This window comes from Condylostylus longicornis, unplaced genomic scaffold, assembly GCF_029603195.1.
Source record: "Condylostylus longicornis isolate FDR11 unplaced genomic scaffold, ASM2960319v2 ptg000031l, whole genome shotgun sequence".
Lineage (NCBI taxonomy): Eukaryota > Metazoa > Arthropoda > Insecta > Diptera > Dolichopodidae > Condylostylus > Condylostylus longicornis.
In genome coordinates, this window is record NW_026578000.1 from 1,171,573 (window position 1) to 1,193,150 (window position 21,578).

The window sequence follows — 21,578 nt, forward strand, 5'->3', positions numbered from 1 at the left end:
TTAAAATAATAATACAATTTTTTTTTTTTGTAAAATGTATACATATACAAAAATAATTGTAAAATATTGCTTAAGTTAAAGTTTGGATACTTCAAGTTAAGGTCAAAAATCTTTATTCTTAATTCTAGTCTTTTTGCTTCAAGTTACTAATGAAAAAAGGCAATTTTAATAAGCAAAAAATAACAATAAAGTGTAAATTTAATATGAAATTTCTAATCTAATCTAAATTTAATTTTATAATATTCTTTGGGACCATTCAACGGAATATAATGTAGTTATTCATATTAATTGAATTGATGAACAGGAAATAAATAAAAGTAAGTTATTTTTGAATTCATGTATATCTATGATTTTAGTGTTTTAAAATACTAAAATCATAAAATAAGCAAACTACTGATATTCTTTACTAGTCTACTATATCAAAAAACAAAAAAAAAAATACTAGTCTACATTGTAATTTCTTGCACAATTTCGCTTTATTTTTTAAAAACTGATACAATTTTATATAAAACTATATTGCGTACGATGTATATTAGGCTTAGGTTTGGAATATATATATATATATATACATAAATTTTGCTTTACTAATTTTATATTTCAAGTCTTTCATATCTTTGCAAAAAAATAATATTTATTAAAAGAATTTTTAATTAAAAATTTTAAAGATTTGTGAAAATTTTTAATTTTTAAATAAAATTATGGATAAAATTCCGTTTTATTTTTTTCTAAAGTAATGTGTTAGATTATCGAAAAAAAAAAACCAAATTGTGATATTTATAAGAAAATTTTAAAATGAAATCTTGATAATGGGATTGATATTCCTTAATTTTAGGGATGTCTTTCTAAAATCTATTCTTCTTCCAATAACGGGTTAACATAAATTTTTCTATTAGATTTTTTTTTCTTTTTAAATAATTTTAATAAGCGTCCAAAAATTTCATTATCTATAATATGAATTGAGATTGAATTATTATACACATAAGTATACATACATGAAAGAAAAACATTGAATTGTAAGAATTTAAAATAAATATTAAGAAGGATGCACGACACACATCTATACCTTTATTTATTGAAATTAATTTTCGAAACAATTATAATTAGATTAAAAAATAAAAGATACATTAGTATAGAGATTATTATAGAGACATTTTAGATGATACTTGCATACATACCATAAATATTTAAATTATATATTATATGAAACGAAATATTGAAAACTTTATATTAACACTCTAAGAAATTTAAAAGTTTTGAAAAAAAAAAATATACATAATTATAAGTATAAAAACATTAAAAAAAAAATTACAAAAAAATTGTTAAAAAATCTATCGCTTTTTCTAATATTTTATTAGAATAAATAGTTGAAGAAAAACTAAACTAAATCATGTGTTTAATTAATTCTTTTTTTTAATTTAAAAAATTTAAATTTAATACTTCCCTATTAGTGGTCCATAGTGGCTATCGGTTAACGTAATCTGCATATATGTATATAGGTGGCTGTATATCAGTGACCGTACATGGTCATGAATTCCAACGCGACGTACGTGTTATAAATTATAATACACGTTAGTTATTATTCTTTTTTGAATAAAGATTAATGACTATGTGATTTTTATATGTGACTTCATGTGAATGACCAAGGAGATATTTTAATTTTGAAATTTGAAATTTCCGTTTTATTAAAACAAATTACGTGGTTAATATGATCGTAAAATCTTTGACATACTGGCAACCGACCCATGTTCAATAAATTTATGAAATGTTGCTTTGTTCCTTATTTAACCATGTTAATTCTAATTTTGACTTAGCAGTCACTATTGTAAATTATGTTCAAAAATGTGATTATGTATTAGTTTGGACATAAACCATATTTTAAATTTTAATATATTCCATTCGTTGATCACTTTTATTCCAAAAAAAATTTTTAATTTTACATGTTTTTGAATAAATTTTCAATAACAATATTTTGAAAATGGCTAAATGATATCAAAAATTATTAAAAAAAAAAGCAAAAAAAAAACAAATTCATTCCTAAAGAAATGATCGCGATAATATTTATACGAATTCCTTAATAATGAATAATTTAACAGTTCGAAAAAATATAAAACGAGAGGAACGAAAAAATAGCCACTATGGCGCTACAAGTACTGTTTCATATCCATTGTTTTGATATTTGACATTTACCGTTACTGTGGAAACATTGTACTAAAAACAAAAGAGTTTTCTTTTCTAATCGATTTAATAGAAAGTCGTAAAAAAAAAAGTAATTCTTGAATTTTTATAATAAAATTTAATCAAAAAAAAAAAAAATGGATTATAAAGCTGCTAAGGCTTTTTTGGAAGAAGCAGAACAAATTTACAATGGTATAGCTATTTCAAATTATTTATTATATGAGTTATAAAACCAAAAAAAAATGTTTGCAACAGGATTTTTGGACCCATCAATGGATACTCTATTTTTTGATATGGAAAGCGCTGAAGAACATGCAAATTATTCTGCTGCACCTGTTATGACTGCTGATAGGAATAGATTTGCTTCAAATCTTTATTCTGTAATTATTAGAAAAACTTAAATTTCAAATAATATTTAAATATTTGGTTACAGCGTGGTAACATAGGAAGTGCGTATCCTAAGACACCAGCTGTAGGTCAATTTCTTGCGAGACCATCTACAGCAGTTAGAGCTGTAGGTTATACTTCTGAAGCAGGAAAAGTTTTTGATCCAATGCTAAGTCACAAGACATCTCGGCAAAAATCTAGTATTGGTGAAAGGAAAAGTTTAGAGTGAGATCTAGCCAAAAAATATATTTTATCTATACCCTAATATTAGAAAAGCTTAACATTTTTTAATTAAAACTGAAAATAATTTTTGTAGGCCTCAGGAAAAATACAAAAATCTTGAACAAAAAATTCAAAATTTATTAGAAGAGTCAATATTAGCTGGCTCTGGTAATTCTGGCAATACAGAAGCTCTCAACAAAGCTAAAGAAGCCTGGTCCTTAGATCGCACTCTCATCCGATTGCGAGATCAAAATGGTGGTACGGCATTTCATAATTATGATTTGACATATTCGGTAAGAAAAGAATATTTTTAATTTACAAGTTACTTGCTCATCAAATACTATTAAAATTGCTTCAACACATTATTATTTTGCAAGGTGTTCTTCAATTTGGCTAATCAATATACAAAAAATGAAATGTACATTGAAGCACTTAATACTTTCACTGCAATGACAAAGAACAAAACATTTCCAAATGTAAATCGCTTAAAAATGAATATGGGAAATATTTACTTTAAAATGGGAATTTATCAAAAAGCAATTAAAATGTATAGAATGGCTTTGGATCAAGTTTCAAATCATCATAAGCAACTAAGATTGAAAATTACTCATAATATTGGTATTCTTTTTATTAAAATGGGGCAATATTCAGATGCTGCAGCAAGTTTTGAATATATAATGTCGGAACGAGCAGACGTTAAGAGTGGAGTTCATTTAGTACTTTGTTACTATGCAATCGGAGACATAGAAAAAATAAAAAGTGCTTTCAAAGCTTTGGTTGAAGTACATTTAGATAATGAGGATGATATGCCATTACATGCAGATTTAGAAGAAACACAAGCCAACCGTTATGTTTTTGAATCAATCAGAACTGATGAATTAGCTGAGTATTATAAAGTAAAGAAAAAAGAAGCTGAAAAATCTATAATTATGATTGTTGATTTGATATCACCAATAATTGAAGAAAATTTTAACGAGGGTAAGTGATATATTAAATACAAAGGAAAAAAAAATATTTAAAATATTTTCTAGGTTATACATGGTGCATTGAAATTATTAAGACATCAAATTTTTCTTGGTTAGCAAATGAATTGGAATTGAATAAAGCTTTAGTGTATTTAAAGCAAAATGAAACTAACCAGGCTATCGAAACATTGAAATTTTATGAAAAAAAAGAACCAACAATGGCCGCTAACGCTGTTACCAATTTAACATTTATATATCTTTGTGTAAAATATTTTTAAATTAAATTTCGTTTTAATTAAGAAAATGTTTTTAAAAGATATTTCTATTTTAAGATGGGGGATATTCAAAATGCTGAAATATATGCTGAAAAAAGTAGAAAAATTGATAGTTATAACCCGGCGGCATTTATTAATAGTGCAGTTTGTGACATTTTACAAGGGAATTATGAAAAAGCTAAATCATATTTGGAATCTGCTTTGGCTATAGATATGACATCATTTGAAGCAAATTATAATTTAGGATTGGTAATGAAACTAACTGGTAATTTGTATGAGGCAGAAGAAATTTTCAATAAAATAAAACAAAGTATGTCACATGCAAAACATCCACATGTATATTATCAGCTAGCTAAAATACAAGAAACCTTAGATCCAAGTAGTTCAACATCTTTGGATTCTTATTTGCAATTGTTGGGAATTTCAAATGAAATGGATTCGAAATTATATCAAAAAGTCGGTGAAATTTATGAAGGCTTTAATGATCGTCAAGAGGCAAATCAATATTACAATGAAGCATATCGTATAAATCCAAGTGATATTAGTATCGCATCATCAATTGGTTCTTACTATATTAAGTTACAAGCTGTTGAACGTGCAATTTATTATTATGAAAGAGCAGTTTTAGCAAATCCCAATGATCCAAATTTAATGCTAAGAGTTGCTAGTTGTTTTAAACATATGCATTCACCAAAAAGTTATTTGGGATTATTTGAAAAAATTTATGCAAGATTTCCAGAAAATTTATCATGTTTAAGAGCATTAATGCATGTTACAAAATCTCAAGGAATGATGGACTTACATGAAAAATATTCGGCTGATTATGCGAGAATTGAAAAAAAAATACAAAAAAAACAAAGTGCTGAAAGAGTACGAAGCGGAAGAAGAATTGATAATCGAAATGGGACAAGTAGTAAGCATTTATTATTGTTATTTTTTTCTTTTGTGTTTCTAACTGAATTTGCTATAAAATTAAATAATTTTTGTATTATAGCACCACGTTTGGATACAGCTAAATCAATCAAAAATTCTAATGGTAGTAACGAATATGGATCACTAAAATCAAACGACAGTTTTGGTAATAAAATATTTTATATCTCTTTTACATCTCATCATTGTATAAACGCATTTACTATAGTATTCACGGAACATATGGCCTGATTACGGGAAAACTGTAGCAATTCAAAAATCGTTAACTCTCAAAATAAAGTTTTAAATATGTAGATGACAGAAGATATTACTATAAAAGAATAAGTTATTTTTGAGTTACAGTTTTGCCGTATTCGAGCCGTATACATGTTATATTTACTAATAATTTTTTTTAAATTAAACTATTAAAGACATTATATTTATATTTTAGGTACATTAGCTCGTGCATATCCAGATCCTTTAGGGCCACCAGCTGAACGTCCTCGAACTGGTCAAGTTCAAAGATCTATAAGTAAAGATTCTGATGATGATACATTAAATGCTGAAGATTTATTACCAATGTGAATTAATTATTTCTTAGCTATATAAGTATGCGTAGTGTTTTTTTTTTATATTTTTAAGTTGATTTACACAAAATTAATGAACTTATTACTTTTATTTCTATTCCCATATGTATGTGTATTCTCATATTATAGTTTTAAAGGAAAATATATAAAGTAATCTGATATATGAAAAAGTACATTTATTTATACATACATACACATGCTTGTAAAGATATAAAAAACTCATTTATAAGTGTATATTGAACATAATATATATTATGTATATACTCAAGTTTATAGAAATTTTATAGGTTTAAAATTTTTATTATTTTGCTCCATATTTAAAATTTACTGTAAAGGAAATTTAAAAAGACTTTCTATTTTTTTAAAAAGAATATGTTTTCTTACATAGATAGATGTTAAATTGCGCAGTTTGGTTATGGACAAACTTAAATTATATGAAATGTCAATCATATTAAATAAAAATTTAATAAACGAATTAAGATAAAAATTGTAATATATGTGGTTTCAGCGTGAAGAAAAGTTTTATCGAATAGAGATTAGAAATTTGCAATAAGGCTTCACAATTTTTTGGAAATCTCAAATATGCTTTAATGTTCCAGTATGCTTGACATTCCAATATGCATTTATGTAGCACATGTGTGTGCCATTAATCATATTGTAATAAATTTTTAAATGATATGGATAAGTGGATAAATGAAGAAAAACTATAATAATTTTTTAAATATAAAAAAATTTTTTTTTTGTACCCACTGTACTATACACAAAAATTACATGTCCATGTACACTAATCCATAAAATCTTCAAAAAAATAAAAAAAAAATTAAGTAAAATATGATGTGCTATTATAACGATGAATAAATTATTTTGTATACAATATTTTCATATATAAAATTAAAAGAAAAAAAAAACAAAAAACATAAATATTGTAAAAAAATATCTTCGCAATCTATTTTGCTTAATTAACAATATGAATGCAGTCAATTAAAAATAGGCTCATCAATATTTCTTTTTCTTTTTAGCTGGTAATATATAGGGTAAGGTTGTTTATGATTGGTCATGTTGCTCTTTCCATTTAAATATTATATTATTTTGAATTGATAAAGCTTTTACCTATATTTTTAATATCTTTATTATTTCAATAGTATTTTAATTTTTATATGAACTTAATATTGTTATTTAATTTTTAAAAACCTTGAAAGTTTTATTTTGAAAACAAAAAAAAAAAAAAACAAAACGAAAAGGTTTTATTATTTGATTGTTTAGAAAATATTATAAAAGAATTAAATTTTTATTTGAACTATGAAAAAAAATTATTATTGAAAAATATTATATTATATCTTTTCAATTGTTCATCACCTTGGATTTATTAAAATTTAGCAATTCAATATTTTTAAACAATATATATACATAATTAATACATTTATTATATTCTTAATATCTGTATATGATATTTATGATTAATTATTAATTTTAAATTTTATTTAATTATTAAACTTCATTGATTATATTTGTAATTATGTTTTTTTGCACTTTTGTTCACATAATTTTTGTAACACCTATCGCAATTAAGATTTAAAATAATAGAATAGATGTTAAATATTATTTATGTATTTTTATTTTAATTAAAATTTAATTAAATTATAAATTAAAATAATAGTTCTATTCAATTAATAATAATGAAGTAGTCAAATAATTACTTAAACAAACTCTAAATTAAATAATTTTATTTTACTATAATTGCATATTGAAAGCAAAAAAAAATTATGAACGAAATTGCAAAAAAATTATGCAATATGAAATTTTTTAATATTTTTTCATATGTTTCTTTTTTCATATTTTTTTATTATTATTATTTTTATTATTAAATAAGAAATTTGATATATAATTGTCTCTACAATTTGAATCTTTCCCTATGATTTGGTGACAGAACTTAAAAAATATTTTAGTACTAAAAATAATCTCATTGAGATCAGATATTTGTTTTCTTAACATTCAAATAAAATAAAATTGTGTAAAATTGTTTAATTTTATAATATTTTTCAAAAAAAAAAACATAAATTTAAAATGAAATTTTTAAAAATTTTAACTTATATATGTTGCATATTATTATTTAAAAAAATCAAAATAAATTTAGCACATGATTTAGAAGATTTATCCTGTATTGGTAATTCAATTGAAACATATCAAAATAATAAATGCTTTGAAAAATCAAATAATCCATTATATACATCCTTAAATACATTTGATTGGAGATCATTATTTCCAAGAAAATATAGTAAAACAACACTATATGCATTTGATGGCCGATTAAGAAATTTTGATAATGATTTAAAATTAAAAGTTGGTGATTTAATACAATGTGAGATCATTGAACATGATAATGATTATAATTCGGGTGAAATAAATGGTAAATAATATTGTAATAATAATTATAATATTATTTTTGGTTAAAAAAATTTCTAAATTTATTATAATTTTTTATATATGTGCATTTTAGTAACAACTACACATTCAAATGATCATACATATTTTGTATCACCACAAGAAAATTGTTTTTCATTTAGAGTAAGAGCTAAAACTGCTATTATTGGATTAAGTGGTAATCCAATAAGATCAAATATGATTATTGAATTAGTTTTACAAGCTGCTGGTAATTCATATATACGAAAAGGATCAAAATTTGAAACTGTAACACAAGTTAATATACCACATATTGTTGATGAAGGTGAATATCGTGGTTTTTGGATAAAATGGAATTCAATTGGTGTTATTGAAATTGGACGGGATGATGATATTTTACCATTTTTAACATATAAAGAACAAAATATGTTTCCAATTAATTATGTTGGTATACATACATGGGAACATCCTGGTAATTGGATTCTTAATTTTGATGGTAAGTCTAGAAAAAAACAAATAAAAAAAAAATTAAATAGAAAGAAAACAAATATTTTTTAATATATACATATATATTTTGAAATTTCTATGTTTTCGTATATATCTACATATATATATAAATATATAATATATATATTCTGTTTAGAGTGTCCAGGAAAAATTTCAACTCAAAATCAATTCACAGATACAAGATGTGTTCGTTTACCAACAAAGGATCGTCCATCATTATTAATTACTTCTGTGAAATTACAAAAAGAATTATTAGAACAATTGGAAGATGATCATGAAACATTTGAGAAAACAGATCGTAAAAAAACTAAAACATTTTTAGATGGAACTGTTCGAGAATTAAAAAGAAATTTTGAACATTCAGAAGATTTACATAATAAAATATTTTTTAGTGATGCAGAAGATGATGATGAAATTTCTAGAGAAAAATATATGAAAGAGAAAATTTTTGAAAAAATTAAAAATATTTTTTATAATTTTATGGAAGATTTAGATGAAGAATATGAAAAACTTGAAAATTCAACATAATTCCATTTTTATTTTACATACCTAAAGATAAAGAAAAAAATTAATAATAATTTTTAATTAAATGTTCTGTATATATTTATTCAATATTATTTTTAATTGAAATTAAAATTTATGAATTAATAAAGTTATATAATAATAATAAGTAATAATTTACAAAGAAAAATGAATAATTTCACTTTAAATTAGAAATATTTGCAAGTACACACAATCGCTATAAAACAACTTCCTCTTGGTTAGAATATTTACACATACTTGTGTATTATTTTCGTTTTAACTTATTTAAGTAAATATTTATTGTACTCATTTAAAAAACCCAAAAATATTTTAACAAAAATTTAACTAATTACAAGTATTAAATATATGTAAACATATTTATTTTTAATAATATTTGTTAAATTGTGTGTTTACTTAAGTAATTATTTAAATTAATATTTGCTTTTTATTTTATGAAATTATATTTACATATATAGAGATGTCACCTGTACATAAAAGTTATGATTAAAAACAATGACAAAATAAAAACAGAAGCCGTATAAATGAGTCAACTACAAAGGCCGCATACCGCCTCACTCAAATTTTTTTTTTCCTTTTTTCACAAAAATTTTAATATCATAATATTTACACATTATATTTACTGTACATATATATTACTATACATATATTATGTGTGTTTACACAAAATTTGTAGGTGTAAATGAGTGTATAAACTTGAATTAGCATACAAATTTAGTGTATATTTCCAAACAAACATATGTATGTATACGTATATAATGTTAATATTAATCTATTATAAAATTTTACTTAAATTTTTCTATAACAGTATCTAACAAAATGAATAATGTAGAAAAAATTTTGAAATTTTTACATTATGTATAAAAATAAAGTGATGCACTTTAAAACATATGTGGTATAGAATTGCAAAGGCATGAAGGTCATTTCTTTTTCATTTTGCACAAAAATATTTATTTTAACTACTTTTTAAAAGAAAATAAACTAAAATGCAAAACATAAAAAGAAAAATAAAGTGAAGACAAAAAAAAAACATAACATACAAAACATATTAAATGAAATTATTTACACACCTGTTTATGCTTGTCAAAATATATATGTAGTGAAGACGCATTTAGCTAGAGGAATATACCAAAATTTAAAAAATCAATTCTCAACTTGCAAATGTGCTGTATATAGTTTCACTAACCACTTTTACACTTATTTTAGTTGGACAGTTAAATAAAATTAAGATGTTTTATATTGTTGCGGCAATAAAAACAACTACGGTGTAAACTTTTTTTATAAAAATTTTAGGTTAGGTTTTGTTTTTGCCAAATTTGTGAAAAGTATCAACATAAGTAATTATTAAAAAATCGCTTTCAATTTTTGTTTACATTTGTAAGTTGAAACAATCACAACTTTCTGATAAGAAACTAAATTTTAAAACAAGAAAAATATTTTTTTTATAATAATTTATTAAATTATTGAAATTGATTACAATCTATAAAACCTTTAGTTTTCATTTCTCAGTTTTTTTTATGTTATTCTTTTCCGTTGAAGGTGGAACTGGTGATTTCTTTTCTTTAACTGATTCAACAAAAAATAACCGGAAAAATTGAAACGTTAACATAATATACATATATATAATCCTTTTATTGTCATTCTACTGTTCAAACAGGGTATATAATTAAAGGAATGTAAATCATAGTACAAGGGTTATAATTTATTTTGTTTAAAATTAAATATTATAAAACATAATTAATATTAAAAATTAAAAGAAGGTCTGTCATTCTTAAATAAAGTTATTCACAAACGTACGCATACGTGTATATAACGTATGCATAAAATTTAGCAATTTTATAAAAATTATGCAATATTTTAAAATCCAATCAATGGAAATTGTTCGGTTAAAGTAAATTTTTAACATTGATTTTAATGTTAATTTTTAACAGAAATGTATTTCTACATAAAATTAATTTTAAATAACAGTGAAAAGTTAGTGGATTGTTGACAAGTAAGTATTATTGACAAAAAATTTTTGACAATTAATTACAAATTAATTTTACTACCAAAAAAAAAAATTTAGGGAGCTCGAATCTCATTGACATTGACAGTTTTTTTGTCAAAAAAATGATATTCAAGTATTAAAATAATTTCATTTGTATATTGTTGATCATTGGGAATACATATGTGTATATGTACTTATAAATGCATACATACTCGTATATGCAATTATACCAAACTGAAATTGTAACCGATTTATTAAATACAAGACGTTATACAAACTCGTATGCTTAAATTTTGTGTGAATACCACGTTACTACAATTTTGACGTCAGAATTTTTTTAACATTTACATACGGCTATTTGCATTACAATCATATTATTTCCTCCTATAAAAAGATTATAAATAAAAAATAATATCGTATATTTATTTTTTGTACGGCAGTAAATAATTGAAATATTTTTTCTTTTTAAAAACTTTTTAATCGAAGAAAGAAATTTTATTATTTATAGCAATTTAAAGGTTATCAACAGGACTTGAAAATCTGGATTTTATATATAATATATTTGTACATACTATACGGTTTGGTTTAAAACAGAAGCTACAAACTTATCAAGTTTTCGCATATAAAATAGTTGAATTTGCCAGAGTATGGTGGACTAGAAATGCATATATAAGCAAATAGAACTAAAATAAAAAAACAATTTTTTTCAAGTGATTTTTGAAAAATTTTCATACAATATAATTATTGATATACATACATATATATTTATTTAAAATATTTAAATGATATTTAAAATCAGAAAGACTTTACGATAAACAAATAATTAAAAAATAAAGTTTATTTTACAATTAAGAACTTACGTATACACTAGTTTAGAAGTATAATAATTTCCACTTAGAAGTGTTTTACGGTATACAAACAATAATGACAGCCGAAAGTTCATTTGTTTTTTTAATGTTTCATATAGCAGAACAGAATTTCAAAAATACACAAAATTTAGTAATATTTTTAATAAATTAAAAAGTACATACTTAATTTTTTTTTTAAATTTGAAGTGAATAATTTTTCCGGAATTTTAAAAAATTTATTTAATAAACAGAGCCTTATTAACTTTTTTAAGAAAATACTTTTACGAGTATTAACGTTATTACTTTTTGGTTCTTATTTAATATATAAATATATATATATGTATATATATATATTTCGTATATATAGACCAATATCTCTGCTACCAATGATATCAAAACTTTTTGAAAAATTGTTGTTAAGAATTTAACAAATTAGAAAATTGATTCCAAGCCATCAGTTTGGTTTTAGAACGAAGCATGCAACAAGTGATCAAGGGCACAGAATAACAAATATTATAGAAAAAGCGTTTAAACAAAGCGTTTATATGTTTAATAATATTTCTGGACGTACAGCCTTTGAGTTTGATAAAGGTTGGCACATTTGTTATTTAAACTTAAGAGATTGATACCTTTACAATTTGTGGAGTTATAGTTAATTAGTTAGAGTGGGATTGCTGTCACCCAGCACTGGACCAAAATGCCCATCTTCCTACAACACACCTCCTTCCACTACTGATGTCCCTTGAAAAGGTTCAGTAGATGACCTACAGGCACTCCGGAAAGCTCCTCCAATCAGGAAAACTGATATTCTGCCAAAAAGCGTTTTTTCCTCCGCATCAGAGCGGAGAACTCGCAGAATAAGTGATAGACGTTCTCCACCACCCCGATATCTCGGAATTTATTCGATAAGGAAGTATTTCAATTTCCTCGATCTTGCACCATTCCTTTTCAACCGCAGGGCTCTTACCGTTGCACAAGTTCGCCCGTCATTCTAAACCAATTTCCACACATTTTAGTTTTCTCATCTTTAATGTTTTTCAACTCCTTCAAGGGCGGAAGCATCGACCAATTTATTGCAATAGTATCAGCTCCTGTCTCCAATCTGACCAGTTTATCAGCCATTTTAATTCTTTCGACATTACTAAGAACAAGACGCATGCAAATCAAAATTTACAACTGTTTTCAATATGTTAGTAAAATTTAACAACAAATGTACTCTAAAGTACACATATATATGAATGTGCTTGACCCCGGAACATTTAAAGGTTAAAATTATTAGAAAAAAAAAATAATAAATTAAAAATCTAAAGTTTTTGTTTTTAACTTTTATTAAATCACAGTTCTAATATTTATTTCACACTTTATAATTATTTTGGGTTAAAGTATAGGGAATTAAATTAATTAATTTTAATACTTTAATTTAATTATAAATTTTTACTGTTACAAGGTATACATATAAATTACATGATATACTTGTTGTTTTATTAAAAAATACTGTAATTTAATCTAGTTTTTAAAGATAATTCATACTGTTTTTTTCCTTTCTTTATTTTAGTATAGCAATAAAAGTCTTTTATTAGTTTGAAAATACTTTATAAGTTTTAATTTTTTATTTTTTTTTTTTTTTGGAATATTTGTGTGATTAAAGTAAAAATTAAATGACTTGCTTATTTTACTATGTGTCATTTATATTGTTTCCCAATAAACTTCTTGACATTGAAACATACATTATATAACTTGTCTGTATATATTCATATATTAATAAGAAAAACAACAGAAATTAAACATAGTTATATAAAAATAACTTCCTAAATATTTTTTCTAGTGGTCAAAAAGTAAAAAAAAAAATTAAATTCTTTTCTTAATAGCTCAATCAAAATTCTTGATTTACCTTGTATTTTTTTCTAAATTTTTTTTTTATTTTTTCATTTTTATAACTAATATTATCCATGGTGTGAACGATATATGGTATAATACATGTTTTTAATAATATTATTTTGTTAAATTAAAATCATGGTTATATAGTTGACGTCCACTTAACAATTACCTTGATAATTTAATAAAGTGTGTATATATTTGCTAGCATATGCCTTCGTGTATAAGCACCAATATCTTAAAAATTTCAAATAACCTGAACAGATAAGTTTTATGTTCTTTACAATTTAAGAAAAAGAAAAAAAGCTAAAGACAGTTAATTATTAAAAATTGTAAAATAATAAAAATGTAAAGGAAAAAAAAATTTTTACAATTTAGATTTCCGTTAAAAAAAAATTAGTTATTGTTATTTTGTTTCCCTCAAATACATAAACTATTCAATTTTGACCCTGGTACTTGACGGGCTTTCTGATTATAGAATTAAAAATTTATTAATGGGTCATCATCATTACCTATATGTATATGTATGTATGTAGATAAAAATTCTGGTCATCCCACCAAATCACTATTATGCAAAAGAATTAAAAAATAAATTTATTTTTATTTATTATTTTTTTCTTTTTTTTTTGTTTGGTTCTTCTCTAAATTTTGGTTGATTATTAAAATATTATTTGGTAGATTTTCAACTTTTTTTGTTGTGGTACTTTTAATATTTCTTTTTTTTTCTTATTAAATCATATGTTCATCAGATTTTACCTTGATTATAACAAGAAAAAGTGTGTTAGTAGGTAATTAAAGTAAAGCAAAAGCACAAAAGAAAAAACTAAAATAATCAAGAAAATATGGAAAATTTTAAGGTATATAATTTTATGTTATAAATCTTACGATTAAATTGCTAGTTAAATACTATGTTATAAAATAAATAAATTTTATGAATTACAAAAAAACAAAAATTTTTAAAAATTTATGTTAACATAATTATATAGTTTATTTTTGATAATTAATAATAAATACGATCATATTAATCAGTTTCCTTTAATATAATTTGCCAAGCCAATTATGTAACATTTTTCATACTTTGATAATAATAATATGGTTTGTTTCGTAATTTATTTAATAAATTCAAATTATTTTAAATTATTAAAAATTAATGATTTAATTATTGAAAATTATTGACAAAATATATAGATTTAGTATGCAAATTAATATTTTTGTTTTTAAACAATTCATATTATTATGAATCCATAATAATATTTTAATATATGATTTAAAAATGGCCGGAAATTAAATTTTTCTGAAAAACGTAAAGTTTTTAAATTATTTTTACTGATAATCGAATTCAATATCGATTATTTAAAATTTCGATTTTAACTTCTGGGAATTAAAAAAAAACCATATGTATAGAACTACGAAATAATATTCTCTTACTTCTACATAAACTACAATATATCTAAATACTATTTAATAGTATTTAGGCGGAACTATACTGAAGTTAACTTAATTTCTTAAGCTTACCTTTGGAAACTTAGGTTTTATATTATGTATTTAGAGCTATTACTCCAACAGAACTAAAAAAAAAAATTGTTCTACCAAGAAAAACATTTTCTATAGCAAATGTCAAAACTAATAAAATTATCCAAGAAATAAGGTAAATGTCAAAATAAAATAACTAAACAAAAATAGTATTCATTTTTTTGCTCCAAATTTTGCAGCAGAACTATACATGGGTTTTGTGATTCTGTTGAGGTATGTATATCCAAGATTTTATTGTATTTCAAAGAAATGTGAATGATTCAGAAGTTACCTGTTAAATAGAGTACAGTATGCGGACTGTGGTGTTGTTAGGAGTAAGGAAAATAATACTAATTTTGGCATAATACAGAGAATTCAACCACCTTCTCTTGTTACATGAGGAACCTCGACAATTTAAAGCTGCATGGAGAACCATTTATGTTTGTAGATGACTTTGCAATTGTTTATTAATCAGTTAAAAAATTTTCAGGAAGACATAGATGAGCGCTTACGAGGAGTAAACGAGTGAATAGAGTTGCACAAGTTGACTATCAATACTAAAAAGATCAACTAGATGATTTTCAAAAAGAAATATCACCATAAATTACAAAAATACAAAATACAAATTGTTAACTATTCTATTAATAAGTATCAAAGCGTTATAATAGATAATGAATTAAAGTGAAGAAATTATATTGAAGATAAAAATACAGCTGAAGAAAATCAAGAAAATTTCTGGAATATGTAAATTATTTTACTCTTGCGTATTCTATTCAGATATAGGGCAATGCTTATAAAAAAATATAAACTAGCTACAAAGATTACAAAATAAGGCACTAAAAAATCTGTATGGATAAAAGGTAAAAACTTCAACTGCACCAATTTATGTATATACAAAACAATAATTTGGACATTGAGACTACCGTGTCTTATATTTCATGTCAACAAAAAATATAGTAATAGAGTTAATTGTCTACATTTCACGTCAATAAAAAATATCAATAGCGACATTAATATTATAAATATTAAGTGCATGTTAAGTGTAAAGAAGTACGTAACTATACAAGTGCTACAAATATCAGAATTAATTCTTCTACATTAAGTTTTATTGAGATCGACCCAATATACAATATTACATGCAAATATTATAAAGAAATATTTTAATAATGTTTACATATTTAAAAAGCAAATTAATGAATTATAATTAATGAATAACTAAGCCTATATCAAACTATATACTTGTATTTGAGAAAAATTTAAAATATAAAAAAAAGAAATAGAGTTTAGTAACAATTCTAATGTACAAAATTAATATACAATACTATACATGATCAACATAGTGAATATACTTCGGTAAATGGTAATTAGTCAAACACGTTTTGCTCTAATTTTGTTTTCATTACATTTTTTAAATTTTACACAATATACAGAATTTTAATATTCTAATTAAATTTAATTTTTATTAAAAAATCTGTTAAAAATTTTATTAAATATGAAAATTAGAACAATTAAAAATTACCTTCAATATGACAAACAAAAAAAAGTAACATACATATACAGACTAGTAAATGTCAAATTTCTTTGTAAAATTTATCAAACCAGAATAGGCATACTATAGACTTAAGCTGGATTCACTGGTTCGTCGCTTTCGCGAGTTAATGTGTTTTGTATGAAAATTTAAATTTTTGACATTCTCTTTATTTTAAGTACAGCTATTTTTCTCTCTCTCAAAAAGTTTAATCAACTTCAACGTTAGTGCGGAGGTTTTTTAAAAATACAAATAGTCAAATTTACGTATACTGAACTATTACAATTACATATAATTCTTGTCAAAAAAAGTAATAAATGCATCATAATAAAAAAAAAAAAGATCAGCTTTTTTCAGGCGAACCAATAAATAATCAAGTTCGACTACAAATAGCTCAGCTGAAAAACGATGAACCAATGAGTCCAGCTTTATCAACGTAAACCTAATCAAACTACATAATTAGTTGTAATGCAATATCTAAAATCACAACTCGTATATATACATAACGTATATTTGTATATCGTAATAAATACTTCATTTTTATCTCAAAAGTATTGTTGATTAGAATATTGATTTCAGTGTATATAATTGATAGATGGTATCGGGTGTATTATTGTACTAGTTAATAATAATAGCACAACTTATTTTTCCTGCTTTATTTAAGGTCATTTGATTTTTACGGAAATTTTGTTAACTGTATGAGAATCAACACTTCTTATAAAATTATGAATATGACCGTATGTATTTAATAGTATATATTCTATACTATACAATGATTATAACTTAACAATAATCGTATACAAGAAAAATAAAAATAAAAAGTTCTTAAATGGATTTTAATTTTTTTTCCTGTAAATAAAAATAAAAATTTTTTAATCTATAAAATATTATGATACAAAAACGTGGCAAAATTTTCATCGTTCGTATATTCTACAAAAAACTAGAAATACAAATATTGGAAATTATTTTTAGTTGAATTTTTTTCTCATATACTGAAAAATTTTTTAAAAATGTTAGAATGAAAATTTTAATATGGACTATGGAAAACAAAACTCTGTCTGTCTGAAACGCATAATATCTGACGAATGTATGTACGTATATGAGATTAACAAGATCATTTTGAGTATTCGAAATTTTCAAGACCGAATATAGCAAACTTTTTTTAGCGTTAAAGATTCATACTAGCTATCAGTTTAATTAAAAAATTTACAAATTTAATATGCTCATTATATACTTAACAATCTATTGATAATTAATTTGTTATTTCATTAAAATTTATATTTTGCCACCTACCGTTTAAAATTCTTTGTTTTCAAATTCACAATAACGCATTTTTGATTAATGACTTTAAAATGAAAATCGAAGAACAGTAAAAAAAGTTTTTACAAGTTTATATTTTTGAGTTTGTAAATGCACATGTACGTACATATTAGATGTATATATACATTATTAATAAATTACGAATTAAATTAAAAGTTTATGCCAGAAAAGAAGTAATTAATAGAAAATATAACTTCAGACACGCGTTCGTCTCGTCAAAATTAATAATTTAACTCGTATAACAAATTGCATATTAAAATAAGTGACATTCTGTATAAAACATTTTGAAAAGAGGATTTTAGACATTCAGAAATTTTTAAATTTTAATTCTATGCATATTATTCATACATAATTAATTACAAACCTACATTTGATAGGTTTCTAAAATTTAAAAATAAAGTTATTAATTAATTAATTAATGATTTTTTATTCAATATCGTTATATTGTTTAAATTTTAAATTTTATTATTGTAATTTTTTTTTGTATTTATATATATACCTAAATATGCATGTTGCATATATTTTTTTTTTCATAATTTCTTACTTACTTATATTTCCTTAGCCTTTGTAACCGATGGACTATGTTTGTCCGAGGGGGTGAAATACTAGGAACCGGAACATGTTCTACACTAGTCGTAATAATACAGCGCACTATGAAAGTTCAACTTTAACACATCTGTCAAAAACGCTCCAACTAACTAGTAATTGTTTTCAATATTTACATAACAAAATAAAAGGCACTTCCGGCAGCAACGAAAAAAGTTTTCATTTCGACTGAATTTGTGCTCACCGTAAATTTTAACATAACTTAAAACACATACTTTTAAAAATTTGTCAAAGTCAGAACTACTTTTTAGGAAAAACACGGTAGGTGTGTGCATTTTTTATTGTTTTATAGCATTAACAAAAATTTTTCCAAAGAGTCGATAAAAGATTTATTGATTGTAAAGTAAAATTTTTTCTTAACCTTTTATATTTTTTTCACTTTTAAATTAAATTTACTATAATAAATAAAAGAACAAAGAGAATTTTTATTAATAAATTATGTTGTTCGAATTTAAATATTTTTTTTGTGTATCTACATTGTGTACATCTACAGAAAAAATTGAAATAGTTTAAATTTAATATGTCACTTACATAATATATTATGCATGGCTTCTTTAGAATATTTGCATATATCCATAACTCATCTTAACTAAGTGGGTGCGAAATAGGAAACAAAATTGTATTACCAAAAACCTATGTGAGTTTTACCTATAAGCCATCAATTTATATTCATATATACATTATGACAGATCCACGTTAAAAATTATGTAGCAAACGAACAATAACTTAGAATTTATTTAAATATTTTATATTGTCAATAGAAATTTTGACATTGTATATGAAGGACATTCCATAATGATTTATTATATACATATACAAGAATTTATTTCCATCTATTATTTACAGTTATACATAACTTGCACATACATACATATATGTATATAAATTTTTCGATAAAGTGCATGTTTTGTATTTTATTTATCTATAATAGTCAATTTTTTTTTTTAGACGATTTTTTTTTTATAAAAATGTCTTCAAAATTCTGAAAGTAATTTTGGATAGGAAAGAGAGAGCCTCGAAAACAATAATTAGAAGAAAAAAGGATTTTTATATGATGAGAATGAAACCAGGCTCTGAAAATATGAATAATACTGAAATTCTTCAGTATTATTCAATGAAGTTCAAGGAAAGCGTCGGCTCATAGCATAAAGACTACTAGGTATGCTGGTTGAAAAAAGTTTTGTCGCCATTTTTTATGTGCATTACGTCATTTGCTTCTATTTGTTTTGATATTTTTGGTGCGTAAAAGCACGTTTTAAAAATTACAGTGTTAAAATAGTGAATATTATAAATTAAATTCTTGAAACGATGCCTCCAATTTGAAAAATTAATAATTATAAAAATAGTAAAATGAATAAGGTGTCATTGATTTGCAAAAACCCAGAATTAATGTTCATAAATCCAGGCACGTATAGGGCATTTATAAATTCTTTTTCTAGCACTGCTATCTTTTAACTCAATACTTTGCTTCTAAATATTCATTAGCAGTATTACCGCAGGTACGTTATGAACATCTGCATCTATTTAAATTATATTTTTATATTTTTAGCACCAGTTGAGCAAATTGCTGAATCTTCCGAGAACCTTGATCATATTTCTGAATCTTGTACTATTGAAATTCAAACAAAATGATTTTTTCAAAATTATATACATTCCAAATAGAACTTTTTTAGAATGTGCACTACAAGAACAAATATTTGCAAAAACACTGTATATATACAAAAAAAAAATTCATTTGATTAAAATTAGATTTACTCACCTATTTCATTTGAAATTCATATGACTAATGAAAGATTTTAAATTAATAAACAAATTAAAAAATTAATATGTATATAAATTTGGAAAAATAAAGTTCTTTTTCAGTTATTTCTGAATGACTTTGATAGTTTATTAAACCCGGAAGGATAATTTTTTTTTAAGATATTTACAAATTAAGAATATCGGGACCTTGATAATATTTATACTAAATATTAGAATTCACATACAATCACATTAAATTTTTATAATTTTATGACAAAAAAAAACACAAAATAGTAAAATAAATGTCAACGACAAAATTTGAACATACGAGTATATTTAGAATTACGTCAAATTTTCAAGATCTCATAATATTCTGCTTTTCTTTTAATTCAAAAGTTTGGTTTTGAGTTAAAACGATGAGTGTTAGGCATGTTTTTCTTATTGTTTTTTTTTATTGATTATGCAAAAAAAAAATAATTTTGAATTTAAAGAACATGAGTAAATTTTGATTTAGTTTATTTTTGTTTTTCTCGTTATAAAGAATACATTTCATATTTAACAAGTTTTTGGCATGCAAAAATCATCTGTATAACCAACATGCATGAGTTCATTTTAACTTAAAGAAAAAAAAATTATATAAGAAAAACATAATATTTGTCAGAAAAACGCGGAATTCCGGCATATATTCTAATACTTTGTTTTATTTTCTTACTTTATTTTTTTTTATATAATTTTTGTTTATTTTTCTTAGTATATACTTATGACATTTTAACATTAATAACCGTGCCTCTTGAAATTTGACAATAACTAGTTTAAAATGTATGCATACTTTTATAAAGTTTAAACATACTAGAATCAAGTTTTGTTTTTTTTATTTTTTTTTTGTTTAATTAATAATTACATTTAAATATTATGCAATATTTCATAATGAAAAAATTAAAAAACGAAGACGCAAATTATAAACGAACATGTGATGAATAATAACTTTTGGAAAAATACGTGTAAGTTACGTACTGAAAATATATAGTTGAACCATTCAACTCTATGGTTTTTGTTTACGAAAAAATAATATAAAAAAAAATAATTAAATATTGTTATGCATACAAATATTATTTCAATTTAATATTGAATTATAATTATAAAATAGAAGTGAGCTTATACGCTTTACATATAAAAATAATTTTTTAACTACGGT

General features: G+C 23.2%; 2 protein-coding genes across 3 annotated transcripts; both read left to right on the forward strand.

The window, feature by feature from the left end:
• Window positions 1-2,239: 2,239 nt before the first annotated feature.
• Window positions 2,240-5,605, forward strand: LOC129608466 (intraflagellar transport protein 88 homolog). The gene is made up of 9 exons (XM_055519961.1): window positions 2,240-2,367; window positions 2,431-2,555; window positions 2,609-2,787; window positions 2,879-3,077; window positions 3,162-3,762; window positions 3,816-4,012; window positions 4,082-4,937; window positions 5,019-5,102; window positions 5,385-5,605. Exons 1-9 carry the CDS (start codon window positions 2,313-2,315, stop codon window positions 5,516-5,518), a joined length of 2,430 nt encoding a protein of 809 aa, XP_055375936.1. The 5' UTR covers window positions 2,240-2,312; the 3' UTR covers window positions 5,519-5,605.
• Window positions 5,606-7,512: 1,907 nt separating this feature from the next.
• LOC129608421 (uncharacterized) lies at window positions 7,513-10,357 on the forward strand. Of its 2 annotated transcripts, none has more exons than XM_055519913.1 (3): window positions 7,513-7,927; window positions 8,018-8,416; window positions 8,603-10,357. In XM_055519913.1, exons 1-3 carry the CDS (start codon window positions 7,585-7,587, stop codon window positions 8,953-8,955), a joined length of 1,095 nt encoding a protein of 364 aa, XP_055375888.1. In that variant the 5' UTR covers window positions 7,513-7,584; the 3' UTR covers window positions 8,956-10,357. The 2 variants fall into 2 exon arrangements, with proteins under 2 accessions (XP_055375888.1, XP_055375887.1); XM_055519912.1 differs by having other exon boundaries at window positions 7,518-7,927; window positions 8,564-10,357.
• Window positions 10,358-21,578: the final 11,221 nt, after the last annotated feature.

What these genes read in the sequence shown, in the direction of transcription:
- LOC129608466 (XM_055519961.1), top strand. Translation starts at nt 2,313, where the DNA reads ATGGATTATAAAGCTGCTAAGGCTTTTTTGGAAGAAGCAGAACAAATT. An exon ending in TTGCTTCAAATCTTTATTCT is followed by an intron (nt 2,556 to 2,608) that starts GTAATTATTAGA and finishes ATTTGGTTACAG; the next exon opens with CGTGGTAACATAGGAAGTGC. An exon ending in TAATCGAAATGGGACAAGTA is followed by an intron (nt 4,938 to 5,018) that starts GTAAGCATTTAT and finishes TTTGTATTATAG; the next exon opens with CACCACGTTTGGATACAGCT.
- LOC129608421 (XM_055519912.1), top strand. Translation starts at nt 7,585, where the DNA reads ATGAAATTTTTAAAAATTTTAACTTATATATGTTGCATATTATTATTT. An exon ending in TAATTCGGGTGAAATAAATG is followed by an intron (nt 7,928 to 8,017) that starts GTAAATAATATT and finishes TGTGCATTTTAG; the next exon opens with TAACAACTACACATTCAAAT. An exon ending in TTGGATTCTTAATTTTGATG is followed by an intron (nt 8,417 to 8,563) that starts GTAAGTCTAGAA and finishes TATTCTGTTTAG; the next exon opens with AGTGTCCAGGAAAAATTTCA.